At 43.7% G+C, this 25,834-nt stretch overlaps 1 protein-coding gene across 4 annotated transcripts in view; it reads left to right on the forward strand.

Annotated features, from left to right (window-relative positions):
* GSG1L (GSG1 like) overlaps positions 1-25,691 on the forward strand; it is a 53,305-nt gene extending 27,614 nt beyond the window's left edge. For 2 of the 4 annotated variants that reach the window (XM_051632369.1, XM_051632373.1), the window contains exons 3-7: positions 3,307-3,459; positions 7,555-7,666; positions 10,926-11,093; positions 23,463-24,068; positions 24,565-25,691. In XM_051632369.1, coding sequence (XP_051488329.1) covers positions 3,307-3,459; positions 7,555-7,666; positions 10,926-11,093; positions 23,463-24,068; positions 24,565-24,988 — 1,463 coding nt within the window. In that variant the 3' untranslated portion in view covers positions 24,989-25,691. The remainder of the gene's footprint in view (positions 1-3,306; positions 3,460-7,554; positions 7,667-10,925; positions 11,094-23,462; positions 24,069-24,564) is intronic. The other 2 variants (XM_051632371.1, XM_051632370.1) reach the window with 2 other exon arrangements.
* Positions 25,692-25,834: the final 143 nt, after the last annotated feature.

The raw sequence follows: 25,834 nt of genomic DNA on the forward strand, positions 1-25,834 counted from the left end.
AAAGCTGAATTAAGCCAGACAAACCTCTGGAGCAGAGGACAAAGGCTGATGGGAAACAAGACAGAAAAGGTGATAGCAAATAAAATAGGGAGAGAGAAAAATCCTCTGGAGAACTTCTTCCCTGTCACCTGGAATGACTGAGGTCTCCTCAAGAGAAGGAGCTCTCTACTTTGCAGGAAGGAGGCTGTAAGAGATTGTAAGTGGAAGTAAGTAATGCCAAGTGACTGCCTCATGAATCTCATGTTGAGAACAGAGCAGTGGGAGATCACTTCACCATCAGCATAGAACAGAAAGACACTGTCTCCTGAATTAATAACCCAAATCAACTGTTCTGCTTCTGGTAGGCAGAGCAAGATGCAAAATCCAGATACAGCTTGCATTTTCTGGATGTTACTCTTTCAGATGAAATTTGAAATCAAAGCAGGCAGGACACATTCAGGACTATGAGAACACTGCATGTGTGACATCTTCCCCCATATTAAATGCATTTTTAAAAGGCACAGAGCAGATACTCAGTGTACAGCATGAAATATTATGTGAGAGTTAGACAGAGTTCCTTTCCAGACAGGAACAGGGCCCAAAATGAAGAAAGAATTGCCTGTGCTTTCCACAGAAAACTCAGAGCCTTTGTGTCTCCCTGGAAAAACATTCCACAGGACAGCAGAACTGATGTCCCATTGAGCTGTTCACCAAGAGCCATGGTCCAACTCTGTTTCTACTCCAGTTATTCCAACCCCAGCTGATTTCCTCCCTCCAGCTGCTCCCCCAGCACATTAGATCGAGCCACTGTGCAATTAAAGGATCACAGGATGATTTAGGGTGGAAGGTCCCTCTGGAGCCTTTTGTCCAAGCCCCTGATGAAACCATGTCCATTAGATCCAGCTGCTCAGGGCAATGTTCAGTGGAGATTTTAATGTCTCCAAGGACAGAGATCCCCAAGCCTCACTGGGTCCCTCTTCCAGTGTTTGAGCACAGTTTTGCTCAGCTTAGTCTGGAATTTCTGATGTTGCAAATTTTTTCTTATCCTACCCCTGTTCAGCTCAAAGAGTCTGTTTCTGTCCACTGTCTCCTTCCATTAGGTAGCTGTAGACAGCAAGACCTTCACCTTCTCTTCTACATCCAGGATTACACTGTCCCAGAAGCAGAATCCAGCATTTGCCCTTGTTACATTTCATATGGTTGGTGACTTCCCAGTATTCAGAACTACCAAGACCCCTCTACTCATGAGGGACTCAATGTCTCCTAATTTAGTATCATCAGCAAACTTTCTTACATTGCCCTCACCTCCTGATGATTGACTCATTCAAGAGAACTGGCAGTAAAAATGAGCCCTGAGGAGCACTACTAGTGACTGTCCACCAGCCTGATGTTACTCCATTGACTACAATTCTTTGAGCCTGAGCCTTCAGCCAGCTATTCACCCAAGGAAGTAGAAACCTCACCAGTCTTCAGCTGCAGGCACTACTACAGGACTGCCCTTGCATGTAGATACCAGCAGTGACTATCCTCAGGAGATGAAACAAGGCAACCAACACCTGGCAGATATGTTGTATATTAATCTTGCAAGTTTGGGCTGAAACATTCATGAATTAGAACTCACTAGTTAGGGCTCTCGGATGCCTCATTTACAGGTCAGGTTTACAAAACCTAATTCTTCCCAACTCAAACCAGTTCATTTTGTCTTGTCATAGAAACTTCTGTTTATGAGAAAATGAGGCAAAATCCCTTCTTAATCCTGTTGCAACTCAGAACAACCAAGACAGCAAGTGTCTCACTCCTCTTTGTTTTTGGAAGAGCGTGCCAGTTGCCCTGATACCAAACTGACTAATGGGAGTGAGATAAACAGCTGTTTGTTGCTGACAGATGCAATATTAAACATAAAGTCATTGTGAGAAATTAAAGGTTTATTTATTGCTACCTCTGTTGTATTGTTTAAAAACTTAAAAGGTCAGAGAAGGTACCAACAACTAGCATCACATATTAATTTGTTGCAATTAGAAAAGGACAAGCTCCCAGACATAATGGGAGCTGGGATCATCCTCGTCACTAGGAGAACACTCAAAGATTTGGTAAAAGTGAGAGTGCATCTCTGGTTTGATCAGCTCAACTCTAGGCATTATCACACATATGTTCTTACACTGAGGAGAGAATGTATTAATGTAAGTGAAGCCTGTAGCAGTCTCTATGGTTACAGCTAACATTTTCTAATATAAGCCATTGTCATCAGATGCTTAACTTTGCATGTTTCAAATGCTTAGGCTGAAATTTTCCATCACTGCTCATTGTTTCCAGGTGAATTCTCTAGCAATCAGGTTAGCAAATGTACTGAAGAATTCAAGCCTATTGCCATGCTGAAGCAGTGATTGGAAATCTGGCAAGGACTCAATATTATCATCTGTCACAATCCTCTCACATTTTCCCCATGGCTTGGTGACTTTAAAGGACTCAGCAGATCCTGCTAGAGGGTTTGTGATGAAATTTCCAAATGTAACATCTACTGGGGAAGAATGGGTCTCAGCCAGCCACTACCGACGGTGGCAGAGCCACTTACCTGTGCATGACCCCAGAGTCCTGCAGAACATGCGGGTCTGTCTCTGCCCTTCACCTGAGGATTGTACCTAGGGGGTGAGAAAACAGAAGGCAGCTCAAATTTTGTACCTGCAGCTCTTCAAAGGAGTATGCTATAAATAACTGGCTCCACCCCACAGGTATTCTGGCAGTGTTCATACACAATCCCAGTGGCAGAGATCTGTGCAGTGGATCCAAACACCCTGTCAGAGCAGCAAGACACCAGTTTCCAGGAGAGGTTTTAATAACAGGTGCCAAAACTAAGCTGTGATAAGCATTTTAAAACCTGGATTGAAAATATTTTGTTTGACCAGTCTTGTGAAAAGGAGATATCCAAGCCTGTTCACATCTCACCAGCCCATAGACTGCCATCACCACATATATGCTACGTTCTGCTCACCTAAACCACAAGATAGGGATGGAAAACAGAGTCTGTGTCCTGTGTTTTAGGTCACAGGAGCCAAGAGGTTCTTGATACTCTCAAAAGGGTCCTTTAGCCAAGCTGGAATCTTAGGAACAGCTTGTTCTTTCTGCAATATCTTTACCACCCTGTTCTTCACATCTTCCTTCACCACTTTTGCCATTCTTCAGAGGCTGGGTGGTGGTTTGTTAAATTAAAAATTTCTCAATACCCAATTACTCCCAGATATTCCTGATTTCCTAATGAATTTTTGCCAACTTTACCTCTTGAAAATATTTACCATATAAGTGATGGGGTGTTGCTCTTGTGCACTGCAGGTGTCCTGTGGTTATCAGTAGTGTCTGAGGTGTTATACATCATGCTGTTAGTCGTTGGATTCAGCCTTATGTGCCTCGAGCTCTTTCATTCAAGCAGTGTGATAGATGGGCTCAAGCTAAATGCCTTTGCTGCTGTCTTCACTGTCCTTTCAGGTAAGAACCTTCCCTTCCCCTTTTTGCTGAAGGGCCAAGACAAAACAAACCTCTAAAACTCCAAAAGAATAACAGCTGGGGGCTACGAGACTCTCATCCCCATTTCACTAGCACATTTTTCACTACAATTTTTTGTTGGAACAAGGACCTCATGATACATTTGCCTCTTGTCAGGGAGAAGTGGAAATACATATTCTTGCTTTCACTATGGCAATGCAGTAACCAGCCTCCCATCAGCCCACAGAGCCATGACCACACCCGTGGACTGAGCCTCCATTTTCAGCACCATCACAGCAACTATTCAAGAGAAAATGAAAAACTCATTGTGTTGAAAATTCTTTTTTTGCCCTGTTAGTCCTAAAAGTAGGTGAAGGCTTGATGCTTCAAACTAAAGAAAGAAGCCCATCTTGTTCATTAGCAGAATTGACAATGAAAAGGGTTCTAGTAATCTCAGAAGCAACCCCAAGAGTAATCTGGGGACATGTACATCTCTGAGAACAACTGTTTCAGGCTATTTTCATGCTCAGCCTGTACTTGGAGCCCTTCAGAGACTGAACTTTAGGAATTCACTTCTCTAAAGGAAGTTACCAAAGCTCACCATGTAATTAAGTGCCCCTTCATTTCTGTGCTGGCTGAAAATGCCACTTCCCAGGATTTATGTAAGAAACCAGCCATAGCTGGCATTTGTGAGCACTCCTGCATGGATGTCTCCAGAAGAAAGATCTTCTGCAATAAAAAGTGCTTTTTTTTTTTTTTTTTACTGTATGTCAAGCTGAAAGAGATTGTAACACCCAGTGTACATCTTTTGATCTTCAGAGCTAGCTTCCAATTGTGAAATACAGTTAGTGGTATAAAACTTAGATCAGAAAGAGCTGAAAGGACAAAAAAAAATCTGATAAAACTGCCAAAGCATATTTTTCAGTTTTGGATGAAATCTAGGTTTTTTAAAAAATCAGTTCCATTTTCAAAATCAAACTATGGGGAATTCTTGATCATTGCAACAATTATTTCCATGCTGTTCCTCTTTCTCTTCACCATTAGCTGCACTTGCAAGTTTTGTAAGAATTCTGAAGTTCTCTTTCTCTTTCTTTACTTTTTGTAAGTACATTGCCATATTGTTCCAAATATAAACTTTGAAATTTTAGAGGAAAAATAATAGAAAAATAGAGGAAGAAAAAAAAAAAGGCCAATCTCAAAACCCTGCTGGAAGGGGTTTTTTTCCTCAAAGAAAAAAAAAAGAAAAGCATATTTATTTAATCTTCGCATATTTATAATGACAGAGCCTTATCAAAACCAGATAACAAAGAGGGCTTTGCCTTGGAGCAACACAGCTCTGGTTAAATTCATACTAGAGTTCTCTCCTAGAAGTGCAAGGGGATCTTTACATTTTCACAGCTCAAAATCTAAAGGTTAGGAAGAATTATCCTAACAGCATAGCCACTTATTGATGTTATTTAATCTCTTATGAGTCATTAAAAAAACCACACAACACTGACACTTTGGTATTATTTTTAACCTTATACAAATGAAACAGCTTATATCTATCTCTCATGTAATGTTTTTAGTGATGCATTTTCATTAATGTGATATATTCCATAAATACAATTTTAGTAAAGGTTTCTGAAAATGCTTTAAAATATATAATGTTTTCCAAATGTAGTTACTTGAGGTCTCCTAGAAAAAGCTCTGGTCCTGCAAGGCTGATAATCTCAAGCCAACTATACACAGGCAGTGCTTCTGCACTCCCAACCACCCAGCCCATCATACTATCAGGATTTCCACCTACAAGCATCTGTTGTCCTGGTCCCCAGGTGGGTGGGAATACAGGCACCTTGTTCTCTGTCCAGCCTTAAGCAGCCAGTTGGAGGAAAAGGTAATGTTGAAAATGGAGGTTATGCTGACTTATGTTACAGCCAGGCAATTTTATCCAACATGTAACCATTAAATGTACAAGATAAATCTACCCCAGGGAACCCCCATGGAGCACTTGGCAAAGTATATCTAAAATAGGCCAAGCCCAAGGGGTGGCACCAGGAGCAAACTAAACCAACAGTGCATGAAGCACAACAATGAAAGACTCCTGTTGTTATAGCTTATCCATGGCATGATGTCATTGACAGCACAGCCATGTCCACCCCCAGCCCTCCCCATCATTAGGCAGGTAAAGCACTAAGCACCACTGTAATCCCTGGGTTACAGCAGGACCTGCTGATGGCCTCCTACTCACCCCTGTCAGCAACTGTCGCCCTGGCCTCCCACACAGCAGAAGGGCTGAACCTTGCTGAAACCCCCCTGGGTTTTGCAGGACAGAAGGGAGCAGAACAGCCTTGCTGAAGCTCATCCTGGACGTGTCAGGCCTCCCAATGGCTCTGAGTGACTGTGATATGTCTCAGGGCAGCCTGTAATGTTTTGTTAAGGTTGAAAAATTAATGACAGTAGGTATAGGAATGGCAACCTCCAAACTTTAAAATCAATGCTGTAACTGCCAGCTGGAGAAAAAAATCCACTGATTTAAAAAGTAAGCTCCTAGTCAATTCTGGAAATTAAATATAGCCAGCAACAAGCAAGGTGTGTACTAGTTTGCTGTGCTCCCATTAGGCTGCCCACCCTGCTGAAATAAAATTTCTTCCAATGTGAATTGCTCCTTCCACCTCCTAACCTCCTAGTGTGTCACACCGACACGAAGCAGCTGAGCAAATTACTGCAGATTCTTGTAATAAAATGTCTTATTTCAGCCTCTGCAGTTGTTTGTATCAAATATGTCATTAGTCTTGCTGAAGGTCCTGCTTAACATCCCCACAACACAAACATGACATTCCCCAACTCCCTCCCCCGGAGTTGCCCTGAATCATCCACATGTCTGGTGAGACTAATGAAGCGCTTCAGGCTCTGAAAGTGAGCAGGAAAGAAGAGACAACATTTGCTCTGGGAGGTAAAATCAGCATCTGCCATAAGGAGGAAGGGCAACTGTGGGAAACAGTAGATGGTCAGAGATTACAGTGAATGGTGACTTTGGTTAAGGAGCAAAGTGTGACATGCAGGCCAACCTTGTACCCACTGTGGCAGAACATCAGTGTTGCAAAGTGCCTTGAGCTGTTATTGCAGCAGAAGGGGCTTTGGGCACCTGCAGGTCCAAGGTCTGTTTGGGAGATGATGGCCCTGGCCACGGTCAAGCTCACTGCCTGAACCACTGCTTCTCCTGAGTTCAGCTGGGAGCATCATTCCACACTGCCTAGCTACTAAAGCAGACACATCCCAAATCACTGTAGCTAGAAAACATTCCAAACATCAGAGCTACTACTGGCCACCACTTCTTGAAAAGTGAGGTTTGATTTTCCTCAGAGGGATGTCTGGATGTAAAAATTCAGGCAGCTTTTTGCTTAAGCAAAAGAACCAGCCAGCAAAGTGGCAGAGCAAACTCAGTGATCAAACTACAAACCTGTTCTTTAGCATCATGGTGAGTAGAGTATCCAATACAGTCTCATCTTCACCCAGTTGTGATTATCTCAGCAAAATGTAATGATGTCACAAAAGCCTCAACAACTTTGTACCATCAAAAGTATCCCTATGGTATCCTCTCACCACGCCTCTTCAGGAACACAGAGTTAAACTTCCTTGTGTAACTTCCAAGGGTTTTGAAAGTGTTCCAATTTATAAATCTTAGCAACTGTTCAGATAAAATATCGTTGTTTGGTGTTAATACATTCAATCTTGCATTGCCTACAGAAGTCTCCCTCCTTATTCTCTTACCTGAGGCCTGTCTGAGATGGGCTGAGTGGGATAACTGGTGGGTGGCACATCCCAGTTTCGCAGCACCCAGGCTGCTGCTGATGCTAATTGTGCAACATTTTCTGCAACCATTTTCTTTCTTTAACTCTTCTCTTAATTGAGAATTCAGTATGATGTAAAATAATGAGCTCTCAATCACACCTTTTCTCTGCCTATGCAGCTCCCTCCTCCACAGTGGAATAGGAGGCATAAAAGTACAACAAAGACTTTTTTGGAGCTTTCAAAGCACTTCCAGGAGTAGCTATCTCAAGAATTATAAAAACATTAGCACACAAAAAAATTCCTGTTATAATCCTTGCTTCTCAGGTCTCTTGGGGATGGTGGCACACATGATGTATACTCAAGTTTTCCAAGTGACAGTCAGCCTTGGGCCAGAGGACTGGAGACCACATTCATGGGACTATGGATGGTCCTTCTGGTAAGTGTCACCACCAGTTCATATCTTCTCACTCTTTTCGTTGTTCCATTGGTCTGTTGGGAGATTGTTCATCTCATGTCAAATTTCCAGGAACATGCATGTGAATTTCCAGCTGCCAAAATGCTAGGAGCAAAAAAGGACCATGGCCATTCAGCTGTTGAGGTGCTAGAGGACAGATATCAGTGTCTGTGCAGCAGCAGCAGCTGTGCGGATCAGCAGGTACACAGCATTTGTAAATAAACAGCAGCCACAATTACCAACACAGACTGAACACTCTCATTAAAGTTCAATTTAGGTACATAATTGCCATGGCATTTCAGAGACTTTCAGCTTTTTTTTTTTTTGCTTTGTTTTTAATTAATGTCTCAGTTGAACCTTGCAGTGCAACTTTGAACAAAACCACAGAGGAAGGCGCAGTGCTTCTGGCAACATGATAACTCCCTGTGGATCATGGGGAGAAGGCTTGGAAAAATGAACACTGCATTTTGGAGATGAGTTTTTTACATTTTTGTTTTTACCCTTCCCATTTATCTTCTAAAAATCACATAAAAATAATTTGGCCAAGATAAGTCAACTGTTTTATATTGCTTGCAAGGTTATAAGAAGCTTAACAAGAACAGGAGACTGTGGAGAATAGAAATACCTGCAAACAAGTTTCATATCCCTCTAGAGGCATCAGCCTCTCTGGATAACTGAGAAAAACACTTCCTTTTTTTTCATCTCTAAATACAGCACATTATTTTCATTCCATCTTAAAGAAGAGACAACAACCTTTGCTAACTAAAATAAATACGAATACTTCTTATGCACAGCACTGCAGGGAATTACTAGTCTTTTCTTCTCCCCTCATTATACTGTGTCTCATGGGAGGAGTTACTAACATTTTAGTAACTTGCTACAGAATATAAACTGCATTATCTTTAAAACACAGCTTATTTTGTGAATATTTATGGCATATTATGTTGACCCTATAAAATTAGTGCGTTCATATATTTATATACATATTTATAAAAAGTCTATGACTGTTAATAATAAGTTTTACTATTAATTTGTCTTCAGTAATCTATTTCATCATTTAGTGCAATACTCAGGGGCCTCCCTGGGCCCACTCCCCCCCACCCACTCTCCACATGGGGTGTCCAGAGCCTGGTTCCCCTCCTGCCCTGGCAGCTCAGCACTGCCTGCTCTCCTGACAGCAGCTTTGTCCCAGAGCAGCTATCGGAGGCACTATGGGTACAGTCCCACCACATCTAGGGCACAGCTGGTACAGAGGGGCACTGCTGTTAGAGGTCTTCACCTAAGGTAGGATGTAACTCTTACAGGTTGGAGACCACTCGTGGCACTTAAAAATAAAGAACATTTAACCAAGGTCCATAAAAACTAAAACATCAACCACAGTTGTCTCATTAGTATGATTTACTACATGCCAGACTGGAGGTCACACAGAGTCTTCAATCTGTATTTCCTTCTCTGAATCTTTCAGCATTTCTGAGTTAATGATCAGACATAATCAGAACCTTCCAAGATACATTTCTATGTCATTCTCCAGGCACCAACCAGGCTCAGTGAAGCATGTGGTTTCAGCTGGCTTCTTCCTCTATATTGTTTAGGAGCCCAGCTGGAAACGTTTGGAGCTTGTCCACACTCCATGTAGGAGGAAGACATTTGCCAGGCTTCCCTGAGCCTGGACACTCATACACAGCACGAGTTCCCTTTCCCCTTCTGCACCCAACTGTGGGAAACCTGAGGGATCTTCATCACCTCAGGGTTCCCTATTCTTCCTCCTCTTTCGATTGCATCTGACAAACAGGTTCAAGAATGACTCAGAAACAGGCTGCACACTTCATTGCCATGGGAGTCCCTGAAGGACTTACTCACTGGATTTTGAAATCATTGAAATGAGCCACTTCTGTTTAGTTGAAGGATTTTTTCCCCTAGATTTTTCCGTTCATGAATGTGTTCTTTTTCCAGGTTTATCTCATTTGAAATGAGAAACTGTTTTCTTGTCTGCAGATCCTCTGCAGAATGGGAAAACAGCTCATGCTGAGGGATCTGTTGGTAATGTGTATTTTTAAGATAATGCTACTGTGGTTGTGTTCCTTCTCTTCTGCTTAATTTATATCAGTGTTCCATTTGGTTATAGAAAAGGTGAAAGCAAGGAGCAGGTGAAGTTTGTAGCTGACACAGATGATTAAATTAATACAAGGTAGTTAGGAAGCCACTGTAAACTATACGTAGCTGAAGCTCATGGCTGAATGTGAAGTCAAGGGGAGCCCAAACACAGATAAGATAAAAGAAGGAATTCAGGACCTTGTTTTGTAGCCCCATTTCATGCTCAAACAGCATCTGAACTCCTTGGAGCCATGAGTTCCCCCCAGCCAAATCTGAATTTGAGATCAGCGAGGTAAAGGCTGAAAGAGAGATGTGCATGGAGGGCAAAGGGCAGTTGGGGGGAAGCAGTCAATGCACAGGGAGCAAAGCAACTCCCAGCTGAACTCTCCTTGCCAGGAGACCCCGAACAACACTTGCTGCTGCTCCAGCCTAGCTTTGGGACAGTCACTTTTTCTCTTCCACTTTCTGCCTCCCTCTGCCTCCCTGTGCTCCTGGCTGTTACTTGCAGGTGTTCTGCCTCTGGCTGACCAAGATTGGGTAGCACTGCCTGCACACTTGGAACAGTGCCTTCAGATCGGAGCTCTTCACAAAATGAAAATGTCATTTCCTATTCTGGTCAGGCTTTCAGACACCAGGAATGCTAGAAATGTCCATGAACCAGGAAAGAAGGAAATACAATAGTCTGATGAAGGCATAAAAACTAGAATAGAAACCATCCCTGCAGTAGTGTTGTGCAGTGAGTCTCCTAAGGATGCTTGAGAACCTCCACTGGTCCCAAAGACGTGCTTTCTGGGGCATTACTCCTTCCAAGGCATTTGCTACTGCTCTGCAGATTTTAGCATTTGTCTGCAAAGCTCTGAAACATTCCAAAGGGAAACCAAGAGGTATTTGACTCCTGTCACACTGCTCTGAGTGTTCACGTTAGCACTCTGCCATATGGTTCTCCATGGGATAGAAGTGGTGCCCAGCCCCCTGTCTGCTTGCCTGAGCACGTGCCAGATGTTATCTGAGGTAAGATGAGAATAGGTTTGTCACCCCTGACTTACCTGCCTAGGTACATCCTGTGTATTTGTGTCTCTTGGCTTCAGAAATATACCATGAGCTGCTGTCTTAACCCAGCTCTGTCTGCTGGTTTCTCTCTCCACAGTCTGGCATGGGGCTCTTTCACCTGCTGCATGGCGGCCTCCGTCACTACCTTGAACTCTTACACTAAGACTGTCATTGAGTTCAGACACAAGCGCAAAATTTTTGAGCTGGGCTTTCGAGAAGAGCAGAACTTCCTAGACCAGGAAGCCATCAAGTACTTCAGAGAAAGGTCAGTGCAGCCAGCTGCTCGATCAGTGGACGTTTTCAGGGACTCCAGCAGTCCCAGAAAATCCTGGCTTTCACCCAGTTCAGCACATGCGGGTGAAGTCTGAGATACTGAGAGACAATGTGTGTTAAAGACAAACATAAAAGGTCTCCTTGATCTGTTTTTTCTTAAATTTTGTGATGTCCCAGTGCCTGCCTTTCATTATATAATCATTAGAACACAAGACTGACAAGCCCTTACAGTATGCATCTGGTTCACAGGAACTCATAAGAAGCTATGCTACCAGTGCAAGCCAATTTTCCCTCTCTGGAAAGGTAAAATTGTGGGGATATAACAAATGTTACAGCCACCCTTTTCTCAGCACCTATAATGGCTAGCTCCCAATAATCCTAAGGGCTGCTGAGACATTTTCCAGCCACCACCAGGCCACTTTGGAGTTGCCATCTTCCATAGTCACATGCCTACAACCCATCCTAGGCTCCTCCACACAACACATCCCCCTGAGCTCCTCTGCACACATAAAGCACATACACCATTTTGCACTGCAGAAACATCCACATGGGGCCACCCACACTGGCACCAGGGGCTTAGATGGACTCTATATCCTGCTTGAGCCCTGAAGGCGCAGAGATACTGGTCTTCACTCTGCTTGTCACTACACACTGCCCACCCACTGCACTGCTGACCTCACGTAGCCCACCTGGCTGCACTGCAATACTTGCTGCCCTCGTTCTTTCCCAAGAAGGTTAAGGATCTTTGTAAAACTGCAGAATGTGAAAAACAGATAAATACTGACCTCACAGAGCAGGGAAGGTGTGATGGACTCCTTAAGGGTACCTCTGCAGAATGAGGAGCCAGTAAGCACGGAGAATCCTCACCAAAAGCCTATAGTTGGAAGCAATGTAAAGATATTTTGGGGATAGAAAATATCAGGAGGATTCATTTTTGCTCTTCTGTCCAATGTGGCAGTTTCTCAGTGGTGGAAGAGAGGGGTTCAGAAGCTGTGAGGAGACAGAAGATTTGAAATTTTCAGATACTTCAGTAGCAAAGTGAGGAGCTCTCCTGAGCAGGAAGAGCTAGAGAACTTTCATGCTTATCACTTTGCTCATTTACCCAACCTTCACTAATAGTCTCTGTAGTTACAGTTAGTCCTCTGCCAACTTCTGATGTTTCACTCTACCTTTTAGACAGTCTGGAAAGATGAAAGATATGATTCAAACAACCATAATTTTTCTAATTTTGCATTTAGAGATGACAGTGAATTTTAAAAGATTCTGTATGTGAGAAGAAGTCCCCAAACACAGTGAAGAAGTGGTCGGTATGTGCCTCAGGAGAAATCAACAGTCACTGAGGGAAAACAGCCAGCCAGGGGAAAACAGTCAGATGAATTATTGAAGTGGGAATTGCAGATGAGAGACTAGCAGCATTTTAAACAACAGAATATGTTGAGTTACACCAGGAAATGCTAAGGAAACTTCATCAAGTACCACTGCTGCCCTTTCTGGAACAGTACGTAACCAAAAGCATTGAGGGCACAGAGAACAAGAACCCTCTTTATCTCACACAGGGCCCACCATAGTACATAGCCTACCCCTCATTTTTACATACATGTAAGTCTATACCACGTAATACTTAACAATCAAATCCACATTGGACAAGTTGTCATCTGGGAGACCCTCACCCCAACACCCTAGATGAACAGGTGAAGGGCCCCAAAGAATGACACCAAGCTGAAGCATCAAGGCTTTTTCAGGTCTTATAGAAGAAGGTTTGATCTTACCTACAGAACTAGCAGGGTATCTGACATACATATGCCAAGGTGAGTGACAAGTCCCACCTCCCAGTACAAACCAATGTGGTTTTAAACTCCTATTTTACATGGATCACGCAAAACAAACTCCATACTAGGCAGCATGCATACAAAACAGCCTGTTCCTCTTGACTGCTCTGTATACTGGTTGTAGTCACCCTGACCAGTACACAGGGACAAGGCTTTTTCCCTACCACTTGCTTTATGACTGGACTCTACATTTGGTGCTGTCCTTGCAGCTTCCTTACTCATTTCAAATCTGTGTGAACAATTTACTTGTTGGTCACATCCTCCAAGCCCCTCCACACACGCTTGGCAAACACAGCTCAAGCATGTGGTGTTCCCAAACTTCATGATTATGACTTGCTTTTTTTATATCACATTATTTTAATTGTTGTATTTGAGTGCATAATAAGAAGCCCAGAGACCGTGTTACCATGGGATCATTCCAGAGATGTAAAGCTGTGCAGCATTTCATCCTGTTTCTTTTTTTTTTTTTTTCTTTTAAAGTTAGCATATTCATGACAAGCTTCACTACTGTGACCTGGGAATACTCTGAGACTGCAGGAGGTCCAGGGATCATCAATTAGCAACATAGTGTTGCTGCATGCTCTGGGTGCCAGCAGTGCCAGCGAGCACACACCTTCCCCTGGCTCCGACCTTCCTTTGAACAAATAGAAAATAACTTAAATTCTCCTTTCCTGTGCATATGCCCAGGGATACTTCACATTCCCTCCTACTCCTACACCTCCACGTTCATTTTCGCATCTCATAAAAAAAAAAAACCACAGCCCTCCAGCCTTTCTTCCTTCCCATTACTTTGTAGATATCAGTACACTGTTCCTTTGCCTCAGTACACATCCAGCATCCACTGTACACACACATCTAGCCTCTGTGTTGAGTAGACTTTGTGCAATAGGCAGTTTTCCAAGAGCAAAATATTTCTACTGAAAGTTAAAGCTTCATCATTATTCCCCACAGCTGCAGTTTATCTTCTGGGATACAGGGAAGAAAAGCACTAGCCCCATTTTGCCTGATAAAAAAAAAAAAAAAAAAAAAAATTTGAAATGTTCTTTTACAGGCCCCTACTCCTAGAGAAGACATTTATGTTATTAGAAATAATGACAGTAAAATACTGCTAATCTTGCAAGTACTTTGTCAAACAAAGTATCACTCTATTTCACTTAATTTTAATTGCATGGAACTGCATATAATGACAGAAGATTTACTAGAGATGTATTAGATGAAAGAGCTGAAATGCTCCTTTCAGACCTTGCAATTCAACAAGTGTGCACCACACTCACACCCCAGTGCAGGAGATGCAGGGGATGGGGCACACCACTGCACACTTGCTGTCCTGCCCCCTCCTTCCCCACCAGCGCAGCCCACCCCCTCCCCAGCCAGCCTCGCTCAGCCTGCCTTGCTGCTGCTGCTGCTTCACCCTCAGTCTCTGCATCCCAGGAACTGCCTCAGCTGTGAAGAACATAGGAAAGAAAGAGCTTGCACATGGCACGACCCTGTGTACACCTCAAATGCTGCTCCACAGCCTGGTTTGACTCCACCTCACACAGCACATGTCATTGCCCAGCCCTAGGGCCACACATAAACACAACCAAGTCATAGAGGCAACTTTCATGGACACAGCCACACCCTCTGAACTACACAGACAGACTGTCTCTCATCAGCTAAACACCCTCCTGTTTCTATCACTGGGAAAACACTGAAACAGCCACTGAAAAAAAGCAAAGATTGGTGGGGTAATATTCAACAAGTATTTCCTCCCCAGGCCTGGGATTCTTTGGAAAGCCCAGACAAAACAGATGCTGCAGTTCACACCATAAAACCAGAAGATTGTAGCTCTTCAGATATAAAAGATATGACAGCTCTCAGATAAAAGCAATGATGGCTCTCACAGTAACTCTAAGCAGAACCAGTATGTGACACAGGCTTGGAGGCATTATTCCCATATTACATGTTCTATAAAATTACCTGCAACATGTCAGCTTTCAGTCTTTGTCCTGTTATTGGTTCCCCTCTCTTTTTCTCTGGTTTTCCTTTTACCTGAATATTTGTCTATAACCTCTACTAATCTTTTGCTATTTTTTTTAGTTTATTAGGTGTCAGTTCATAATAGTTATCTCCCTTCCCTCTCAACTTCTCTTTCTGCTCTGTTTCATTTGAATACCTGTGAGCATGGTCTATTGTATACAGTTCATCTCAGCTACCAAAGGAAGAGCTCTCCACATCCCTTCCTGCTTCTTTTGTTGAGGATCCTTCCAGACAAGTCAAGGGAACAGAGATTCTTTGTTCTCTTCTATAATACTTGGATAAGCTTTATGTGACAGTCAGCTGAAAGCATATCAACATGCCAGGACCTTCTCCTCTTCCACTGCCCAGGCTTCTGGAATGTCCTGCAGCCCACAGGCAATGGTTCCAGGACCACTGTCCCTTTGCCACTGCCTGCTGCCAGAGTTGTAGCCAGTCCACAACTGGGGTCATGCCATGCCATCCTGTGCTTTCATCCCCACCCTGCACAAGGATACCTGCAAGGCCGTGAGAAAAAAAGGCCCACAAGAAGGGGGCTGGGGCTGGACTTCCAGCACAGCACTAACTTCAGTGCACCCAGACTATCAAATCTTCAGCTTTCTTAGTGTAACATCTAATACATGTGACACCATCTAATTCAGAGGGTCCAAAAAGGCAGCACATGAGTCCTGGAGTCAGGGACAGGAGGACTCACAAGGGTGGAAATCAAATCCAGGTGAGCTCCTCATGGAGAGCTAGCCACTGTCTTGAGCAAGGAACAAAAAGTTAGTGAAGTGACACAAGAAAATTAGAACTATCCGTTTCCTTCTTTTAGCATTGACAAGAGGAGAAAGAGCAGCAGCTCTTAGAAATGCATCCATGCCTGGTCAGGGTGCATGCGGGTGTTGAGTCCCACTGCAACTGAAGCCACTGCAGATGGAGAAAGGAGGTCAGCCCACCTGTCACCAGTGGCAAAGGGGACCCTAGAGATCAGCATAGCCCTGTCCCCAGTCTGATATCCAGCCTTTTGCTCCCTGTGAAGCAAATTAGCAAGTAAATCTGGAAGATTCAGCCTTCCACAGTTCGCTCACCCATAGCACAGCATTTGCCAACTTGCAGCTGTCCATCAACACCCATTGTGGTACTGCAGCTGATCTCACATTTTTCTTGCTGACTGAGCCCTTACTCTCATCTGCAAAACCAACCCATCACCAGGCAGATGTTACTGGTGAAATTCTAGAATGAACTGATTTCAAACCGCCATCAATACCAGTGCGGACCAAATGCCTCTGCATTCTATCTCTGCAGGGATAGAAAATCTAGTTTTGAAGTGCTAGGAGCAGTTCAAGACAGAGAGTGGGACCAAAGCCATTGCAGAGATCAGGACTATTCCCATCACTACAAGGATCAGAACTTTTCAAATCATCTTTCACATACACTATTTGTTCCTTTTTTGTACATTTCTCTTAACGTATCTTACTCACAGCTTGCTTTCTGTAACTCCATTGTACTCATGTAAGATGTTGTGCAGATCATACCAATGCTTTCCAAAGACATGCCAACCTTTTGCTCTGATTTCCTTCTTGGTCACTTAGGTATCTAAACAGGTTTAAGCTACTGACCTACTGTACCTCCCATTCTCAGAGTATCTTTTCGTATGGACACCAGGAAGAATTTTCAGTCTGTTCACCTTTCACTAGAACACAGGGGTGCGTGTAACATTGTGCCTTGGATTTATTCTGCAACACAGGAAGGTTTAACAGCAGAGCTGTTTCTTCTGGAAAATTACCCAGCCTGGCACTTACATGGTGTAGCACTAGCAACACACTCCCTTCCAACATACTTACACTGCACAATGTTGTTAGTCCCTGACACTTAGATTCATCCTGAAGAGTGAAAGAGTGGGAGAGACACAGCCCTGAGCCCTTCATTTCTATTCCACGTGGCCTCTTTACACGAGCTTTCCCCTGAGAGGGGCAAAGCCAGTGGAACCAAGTCCTTCCTGAGACAGTTACAATCTCCATAATGGGCCTGCCTGGCTATAGATGGAGGAGCCCAGGTATGTTGTACTCCTACTGATTTTTACCCTTATATTTTTGTACATTTGGGAGCAGCCTTTGTTTCTGTTAAAGGTGCTACTTCTATATTCTCTTTTCCAGGACTGAGGAGGAGAGGGCTGAGGCTGGGGACCTGAGGTTACAGTGCCTCCATAGCTGCTCCCCAAATAGTAAGTGACCATGGCTCGAATGTGTCTGATACACAACGGCTTGGACTGTCCCCACGTTGGCTCCCTGGGGTTAAGAATAAGGTTTGGAGTAGGAAGCTATGGAAATAGAGGTTTGTACCTTTCCCAGACAGCATTGCCCAAACAATAATCAACTACTACACCAACAGAGCAGCATTCTCCAGGATTTAATTTAGGATGTGCATATATCCTATAATTTCATGTTATCTCTAGAAGCTGTGACTTCCTAGTAGTTTAAAAATATACTCTAATCTACACCTGTATAGCTTTCATTATCACTAGCTGTTTTCATCTATATTTATCACCAATTCAGGATGGTGCATGCTATTGAATATAAAAATGACTGAAAGCAGCTTTGGTAGACAATAACATTTGTATAATTAATGCCATTTCTTGCACTTACTCAGAAAATTGCTCTGCTTTTATTCACCGTTTCCAAATATTCCTTCCTCCAGTGATGGGAATCAGTGGTTCAACATATGGAGAAATATTGGAGCATGCCTCCTGCTCTGAATACTTTTCCTTTACTCTTGAGAAAATATGGATGTAGTTTCATGCATCTATTTCCTTGCCAATAAAGCAAGTAATTCTTCATTCAGCGGGAGGGAGACTTGGGAAGTTGCTGTTTCTGTGCTATTAATATTTGAAGATCTCAGAATTTTGCTGCCTCTGTCTTGCTGAGATGCACATCTCAGCCACATACTCATCGAAGCTTGGTGTCCATAACCCTAACAACTTAGGGTCCTCAGCCCTCATCATACCAGCTGCCACATCTCTCTAGTCCTGTGTCACTGCAGGTGGTCACAGGCATGACAGTGCTAGCACTGCTCTCCATCTTGGTTTGTCATCAGCTCACGTGGTAATTCCTGCTCCTTGAAAATGTCCTGGACCTTTTTACAGACAGATCCACATCCTTCAATTTCAGAGGCCTGAAAATGTCTATTGAAATTGATTTGGGTCATATTTCCCCAGAAAATTTCCTACCTGCCAAGCTACTGGCTAGTGCTCAAACGTGCTTATTTCATTATGATGACTGTCCAAATGTCTTAGTTTCAAATACAAATAACAGTTCTTGACATAAGGTGTTCCAAAGAGCAAGGTCTATTGGTCCTATGGCCAACCCTACCCCAGTACTTCAATTTAAAGGACACACAGTTTACCTCCATAGCTGCTTTTGCAGCACTATCAGCATAAACTGCAAACAGTAAGTCCAGTATCAGGCTAAAGAACAGTGGTCATTCTTCAACATTACATCAGTTTCAGCTTCACATCAGTTACCTGCTGTAATGAAATCAGAGGAGTGGCTGAGGGAACTGGGGGTGTTCAACCTGCAGAAATGGAGGCTAAGAGGAGACCTCCTCACCCTCTGTAACTCTCTGAAAAGAGGCTGTGGAGAGGTGGGGACAGCCCTCTTCTCCCGAGGAACAAACAATAGGACAAGCAGAAATGGCCTCGAGTTCTGCCAGGAGAGGTTTAGATTGTATATTAGAAAAAATTTCTTCCCCAAAGGGTTACCAGGCCCTGGCCCAGGCTGCCCAGCACAGTGGTAGAGTCCCCATCCCTGGAGAGATTTCAAAGCCGTGTAGATGTGGTGCTGAGGGACATGGGTTAGTGGTGGCCCTGGCAGTGCTGGGGTAATGGCTGGACTTGATGATCTTAAAGGTCTTTTCCAACCAAAACAATTTGATGATTCTTCTATTCTATAAAAGTGACTTGAGTGAAGTTCTGTTCTCACAAACAAACCCAACTTAAGCTTCCAAATCTTCATTATTCATGTTTATTAGGGAGGAAAAAAAAATTAGTCAGTGCTGCTCAGGATGGCACAAAGCCTCAAAACCTTCAGATGAAAATCTCCTTCCTGGAACAAGCCCCATCAAGCCATAACTGGCCTGAACCTGATCAGAGGAGTCTCCTTAACATTCTTCCTAGCTTCATACACTCTTCCTCTACTCTGTGGCATTAACCATGCAATGGGCTCATGGCCAGCAGAGAACTGTTAATGGCAAGAGAACCACAAGAGAAATGCTTTGCTGGTCAGAGCAGCCACAAAGGTTACACTGGCCCTTTGGTGATGCAGGGGCCTGCTTGTATGGAAGAAGAGGGCATGTCACCCCAAGTCCTCACCATTGCTCGGTCAACTCATCACCTGCATCCCACTAGCAAAGTAAATGCCAGAATACAATTTTGAACTCTTTTTGAACTTTTCACACAGAGGTGGTTCTGTACCAGTAGGACACAAGGACTTATGAACAGAAGACTTTCCTGCTGCTCACTTCAACCAGTATTTCATTCCCTGGAAAACTTAGCTGCCGTCACTTAGAAATGCTCTGAGGCTGTTCTAACTTGAACCAAATAACATATAAGGAATATTTACTCATCCTCAGAGATCAGGCTTTTTACTGTCCATCCACAGAGACAAAACAGGGCATCTGGTGCTTGTTGAGAGGCCAGGATTTTTGGGGAATGCTGCTGTAGAGTCAAACAGTAAAAACTGTAAATAAAAGAACAAGACTAAGCAGTCATCAAAGACAAACAGCAGCAGGCCAGCTGATTTTACAAGAGAGATTATTAAAAGTTTGCCAGGAGCACTGAGAGAGTGCAGGTAGCACCAAGGGCCTTATGCCAGGCCAGGATGAGGGCAGGATCTCCAGTTCTGCTGCTGGTGAGAATAAGCCATCCACTTTGAGAGGTGGCCTTAAATTATACATGTCTTCAAAAGCATGAGTCCAGAGGAATCTTTGTTTGGGCAGTGCATATTCAGTCTTGATAATTCTATATTAAACCATTTAATGGTTTCATTAACTAAACTAACATCACTAAACTACAATTTTCCTTTAACAGGGTCTAGCTTGAGCTGGGCTAAGAACAGCATCAGGGAGCTCTATATATAAACTGGCATCCTTTGCCCTCCCCAAGCTGCCTTCCTGTGCAAACATATGGTGCTGGCCTCTATACACCTAATATCCCCAGTCATGTTTTGTTCAAACTAAACTTAGCTCTTCCATTGCAAAGCTCTGAACACCCTTAATAGTCTATTTGCTCTCATTTTTGACCTTAGAGGTCTCAGCTTTTTCTTTCAGGTGTGCAGGCCTGGGAGATCTGAATGCACCACTTGTTCTACACAAAAACAAAAGGAGATGTTTCACATCAGGATTTGTTTTCCTGTTGCACAGTTATTTATTACCAAGAAATGCTCACTGCTGCTAGGCTCCAGACAGCAATTGTGTCTGACTTCAGGTATCTGTATGCCCGTGCCACTTCCACTTCTCTTCTCCTACCACTAGGCATTAATATGAGCCTGCTGTTTGGATCCAAGTGCCTGGGACCCACAGGGCAGATGGGAGTCCTACAGGTGACAGATGTAAAACAAGGGGTATGAGGCAGGAGAAATGTCACAAAGGACAAGGAGTGACAGGTATGGTGGCAAAGCCAAAGAGGAGAAGAGCCAAGAGCTGAGCAGGAAACAGAATATTCTTACTGTCTGTAGCTTAAAGCCTTGGTTGGTATTTGATTTGAGACAGATAAACCCAGGGTCCAGGACACCAGCTGTTCTCGTAGAAAACTGAGAGACTATTCAAAAGTCATTCAGCATTAAAAAAATAATATAGACACTGTTTTGGCAGTGTGGGCACTTTAGGAGGGTCACCTGACAAAGAGGAGGCCTTGATAAAAACTACATTTATTTTTATATCATCACCCTGCAGGCATTTTCCCTGGGTCCATCCCACAGCTCTTATACCATCCTCCTACCCCTGCCTGTCTATAGTAAGATTTATGGGACCAGCCCCTCAGTGCTTCACTCTAAAGCCTGTTACCATTTTTTTCTATTCAAACAAGATCATCAGAACTCTAGATTTAAAACATGGTGGAAAAGATTCCTTAAAAAAAAAAGAATATCCACTCTTTTTTCTTAGTTGCAAGTGCCACAGAAGGCAAGCAGTGCTGGATTTGCAGGCAACTTTCAAATGTCTCCAAACTCCATGCTACAAAAAGTCTATTGTACAAGCTCAGCTGGAGAGGGCAAGGCACAGACAGCAGACAAGGTCACTCTGACAACAGGGAACATGCTTTATATGCTGAGCAGCACAGGGCTGGAAGAAGGCAGACAACAAGGGCTTGACACATTTCAAGTGGCGCTCAAAGTTGAGTCAAGGTTTCTCCTTGTGGAGGTACCAGGCAGCTGCAATCACCTCCCCATTTCATGTCAGCATTGATTTCAACCCCAGGTCTTGCAATTCTTCCTGTCATTTATTCAGCTCATAGTGATTCACTACATAAAAACAGATGGAAAAAATCCCTTCTGATGAAACACCATGGTTACAGATCCAAGATCCAGCCTTGCTATATTGAAAGCAGTGGGCATTTCATTCCTGTCTTCAGGCCCACAAAGAAACTCCAAAGTCACAGGTCCTCATTTACCTCTGCTAAAACCCAGACTGACATTTTGCTTTAACACACTTCAGATCACTTCTTCAGTGACCAGCTCCTCTGCTTCTGAGATAAGCATGATGGTAAAAGAAAATTCAGTCCCATATTTAGCAGTGCAATCAGGTGGAAAAGGAAAGCAAAATAAAGTAACAGTTTAGAATACTTTTTTGTTTCCTCCAGGTAAATTGGAAAGGTGTCTTATATAAACTTCAGTGAGATTACTTAGGAAACATGTTTTCTGCCACTTTTAAATTGCATCTTTCAATAAATGTTCCATCTCCTACAGCTAATCCTGGATTTATGCAGAAAAAAACGCAACAAACAAACACACACCAAAAAAATCAAACACAACCCTGTCCAACACTGCTAAAGATGTGAAATCATAGAAATTAAGTTTTTCAGATTGTATATGCACCCAAAAAGCCTTTCAGTTACTGTGCATGTTATATTCCCCACATCACTCCTTGCTTTCAGCAGAGACTGAGGAAGAGAAACTCAATTTCCACAGGCTACTCAACAAAGATGCCCAGCTCCAGGCCACCCTGGCTCCCACAAGCTCACCCTTCCAAAGCCCTGAGCTACTGACTTTGACTACTGCAAAGAAGAGGCAGGAATCCATCTGAGCCAGAAGCTGCAAGAAACACTATATTTTCCATTAAAACCATGTTTTATTTATGATGGACTCTCCTGCAACAGACACTATAAAATCAGTACAAAAGGGAGCAGCCCAGAGGCTCCAATGGAAGAGAAAGATGTCAAGATGGGACTCAGAAGGGAGAAAAGTGAAAGCAGAAAGGGAAACTGCTGGGGAAATAAGTTATTTTCAGAGCCAGGCAGAATCACAGACTAACACAAGGTGGACAGAACTCTGGAGGTCTCTAGTCCAGTTCCTTGCTCACAGGATGTCCACTAGACTAGGCTGGATCAGGCTGCTTAGTTCCTTGTCCAGTTGAATTCTGAATACCTCCAAGGATGGAGATCTCAATGCTTCTCTAGGTCTCTGTCCCAGTGTTTGAACACCCTCAGGGTGAAAGACCTTTTCCTTTTATCTAGCTGGCAATTCCTGTCTTCCACCCATTCTGCCAGTTTATGAAAACATGGCACTTTTGGGGAAGTGTGTTCCCTCTGACACGTTCCTGTTTGTTCTCCTGCTTTCGGTATAATTCCTTTTTTGCTGTTTCAGCTCTTTTTTTTTATGCAGTACCTCTGTTACTGCCTCCTTTTCTCTAAATTTGATTTAATTATTCTGTGGTCTAGCAAAGTCTTAATTAACCCTATTGAAGCCAATAAGCATGCAGCATGTTCCTTAGGACCTTAAAAATTTGGCATTTAATTGCATCTAACACTGAGAAAGGTGCAGGGAGGTGAAGTAAATATGTAGCTAACTCAAGCCACGAGCACTAGAACAGGACCTGATGCACTAGATCTCATTCAACCTCTCCAAAACCAGGATCTTCTGCTGTCTTCCACCATCAGAGGAACTCAAATATACCAGATTCACAAGAAGACTCAGCTGGTCACTGGTATTGCTACAAAAGTTTGTCATGTCCTTTGGCTGTTAGAAACCCTGAATCATGATCTGCACAGTGGGTATGTCTGTATTCTCCTTCAAGGTGAAGGAAGTTCTAGGTGCATTCACTTCCCATCAGGACAACTCCAGTCTACAGGACTCCTTTGTCCTCCCTTGCCATCTGTCTTGCCAAACTAAGCAAAATGTTGCCATAGAAAGAAGAAGAAAAAAAAAAAAAAGCATTGGGATCTCTCCTGCCTGGCAGCAGCCAGGAGACGAGTATGAAAAAAAATATTCAGGAGGGGTGTTCTGGTATTTCCAGTCACCTAAAGTGTGTCTTTGTCTTTCTTTTAGGGCTTCACAACACCCAGCTCTAAATGTCACTAGCACGCAGAGGAACGGGAGTGACCATAATGCTCAGAAAATACCCCCATTCGCTACGTCAAGCTCTTCCTGCAACACATCAAGCAGCTCTTCACTTTCATTAGAATCAACCAGCCAGATCTCCATGGTTCAGGATCAAACCCTGCTGGACATTGCCTCCATCACTAGGTTGGCCCCAGGAGAACCACCAAACTCTCACTCATTTGAACAAAGAGATAAAAATTTAGCAATACTGTATTCCAGCCCAGTCAGAGCAAGGACTGTTCCAGCACCTTGCCCAGCCAGCCCCAGGCTCAGTCTAACACCCAGCTCAGCCAAGCCACAGCAATACTCTGACTCCTCTCCAGTCAGTCCAGGGACCAATGCAACTTCCTTCTACACCTTTTGCCCTCACACAGCACAAAACGTACAAGCTTCACCATCAGATCACACACTGACCCCAACCAGGAAAAGCACAAGGCCTCCAGCAACAGTGGCTCCTGAAGATAGTTCCCCGTCTCCTGGCTATTCTAAAACTGGATTAATGAACACAGGAAAGGGTTTTGAATCATATCTGCAAGATCCTGCTCTTGAAAGGTACGTATCCAGACCATACACACATAACTCTACGTGGTATAGGGTCATTAAGAGCCCCTCAGAAAAGAAATTGAGTATATTTTCTGATTTAGATGTTTCTAGTGTTTTTTTTCCAGTAACTACCCTGTGCTCCCACTAAACCCTGTTAACCAAGAAGCAAAATATCATGTTTTGAGTGCATTCATTTAGTTCTCCAGACCTGATTACAGACCATCCCTGGGCCAGGCTGTCAACTCCTCCAACAGAGCAGAGTTTCAAGGTGCCTCATTTCCGTCCCAATGAGAAAGCACATCTCTCTCTCTCTATTAGCAGAGAGAAACTCTGCTGTTACTATGAAGCCTGACAGATCAGAGCTGGGGATGGCATGCAGTGACATGGCCAGTACCTCTCCTGCCACACCTCAGACTCTGTGGTCTGACCCCAGGCAAACTGGGTTGATTTCACCCCTTTGAGCCTCTGAACCCCACACCAAGTCTGCCACTTCTTTCCTTGGCAGATTCGTAACCGTGAAGGAATTCGAAGCCATGGAGAAAGAACTAGAGGATGTAAAAGAAGAACTGAAATGCCTGAAGTGGAAAGTGAGACACATTGGTGAGACAGTGCAGCCCCTGGCTGAAGACAGCAAGCGTTACAACGGCTACACCCTGACAGAGCTCAAGGCCATGGTGCAGTTTGAAGATGACCCTTACAAGGCTGCACACAAGATCCTAACCGCGCTCTTCAGCGACGTCTACTTGTTACAGCACTCAGCCACTGAACAAGCCTACAACTCCCAGTCTCTGCCCAAGCCCAAAATAGACCCAGAGCTGTACATGGTGTACTGTGACATTCTGAAAAGCATATTCCCTGGAATCAGCAGCCAGACCTTGAGGGAAGAGACACAACACGTGCAGAGAAGCATCCAGAAAGAAGTGCAATAACACCAGAGCCCAAAAATGCTCTGCAAAGTCTCCGATGACTTTAGAGGACTGAACTCCTGTGGTAGGTACCTTGGTTGAGTCTATCCCTTTTAGGTATGAACCACCCGTAGAGACACTGGTGAGCTCTGAGCCCTTCATGCCACTTGCCCAATGAGACAGGGTGGGAAGGCATTCCACATACTTCCCACATTTTAGAAAAAAATTGCCCCCTTAGTGTCTCTTAATATATGGACATTTCCTTGTTTCCAGCAACTATAAACACTGACAAAAGAATCCAGCAAAAGCATCCTATGTCCAAGCAAGGGCCTTCCCCCAGCCCCAAACAGACCAACCAACCAGCATTGGGGTAGTTTCTATTTTCTAGAGTATATCATTCATTAAATGACATTACTTGTTAGAAAATTGTGCCTATTCTTTATTTATTGAATTATTTATTGTCTAAAAATGCTTTGCATGCCTAATAATAAAAAAAAACATCACTTGAACACACACTAGGATGAGATCTGGGCATGCAGCAAACCACCCTTCTCTGCCCATCTGCATCCTGGGTTATGACAGGAAGAAAACCAGGACCCCGAGGTCAGCAGCTCTGGTGCCTCCCAGCAGGTCTCCATGCTGGGCAACTGTGCCAAGGTGTAAGAGTGGGCAATGTGCCCCTAAATCACCAACCCAGTGGGGACACTGGTAAAGGTCTGAAGCCTGAGCTGACAGATCAGCTCACATGTCTTAACTGTGCTTTGCCTTCCCCCAACAATGCTGCTGCAGGGCTGGTCCATTGCCAAGGCCCCACAAGGTGACAGCTGCTATGGAGCCTGCCCAAAGGAAGGAGGCTGCTGGTCATGGAAG

Source organism: Apus apus, chromosome 14 (genome assembly GCF_020740795.1).
Source record: "Apus apus isolate bApuApu2 chromosome 14, bApuApu2.pri.cur, whole genome shotgun sequence".
NCBI classification, from domain to species: Eukaryota; Metazoa; Chordata; class Aves; order Apodiformes; family Apodidae; genus Apus; species Apus apus.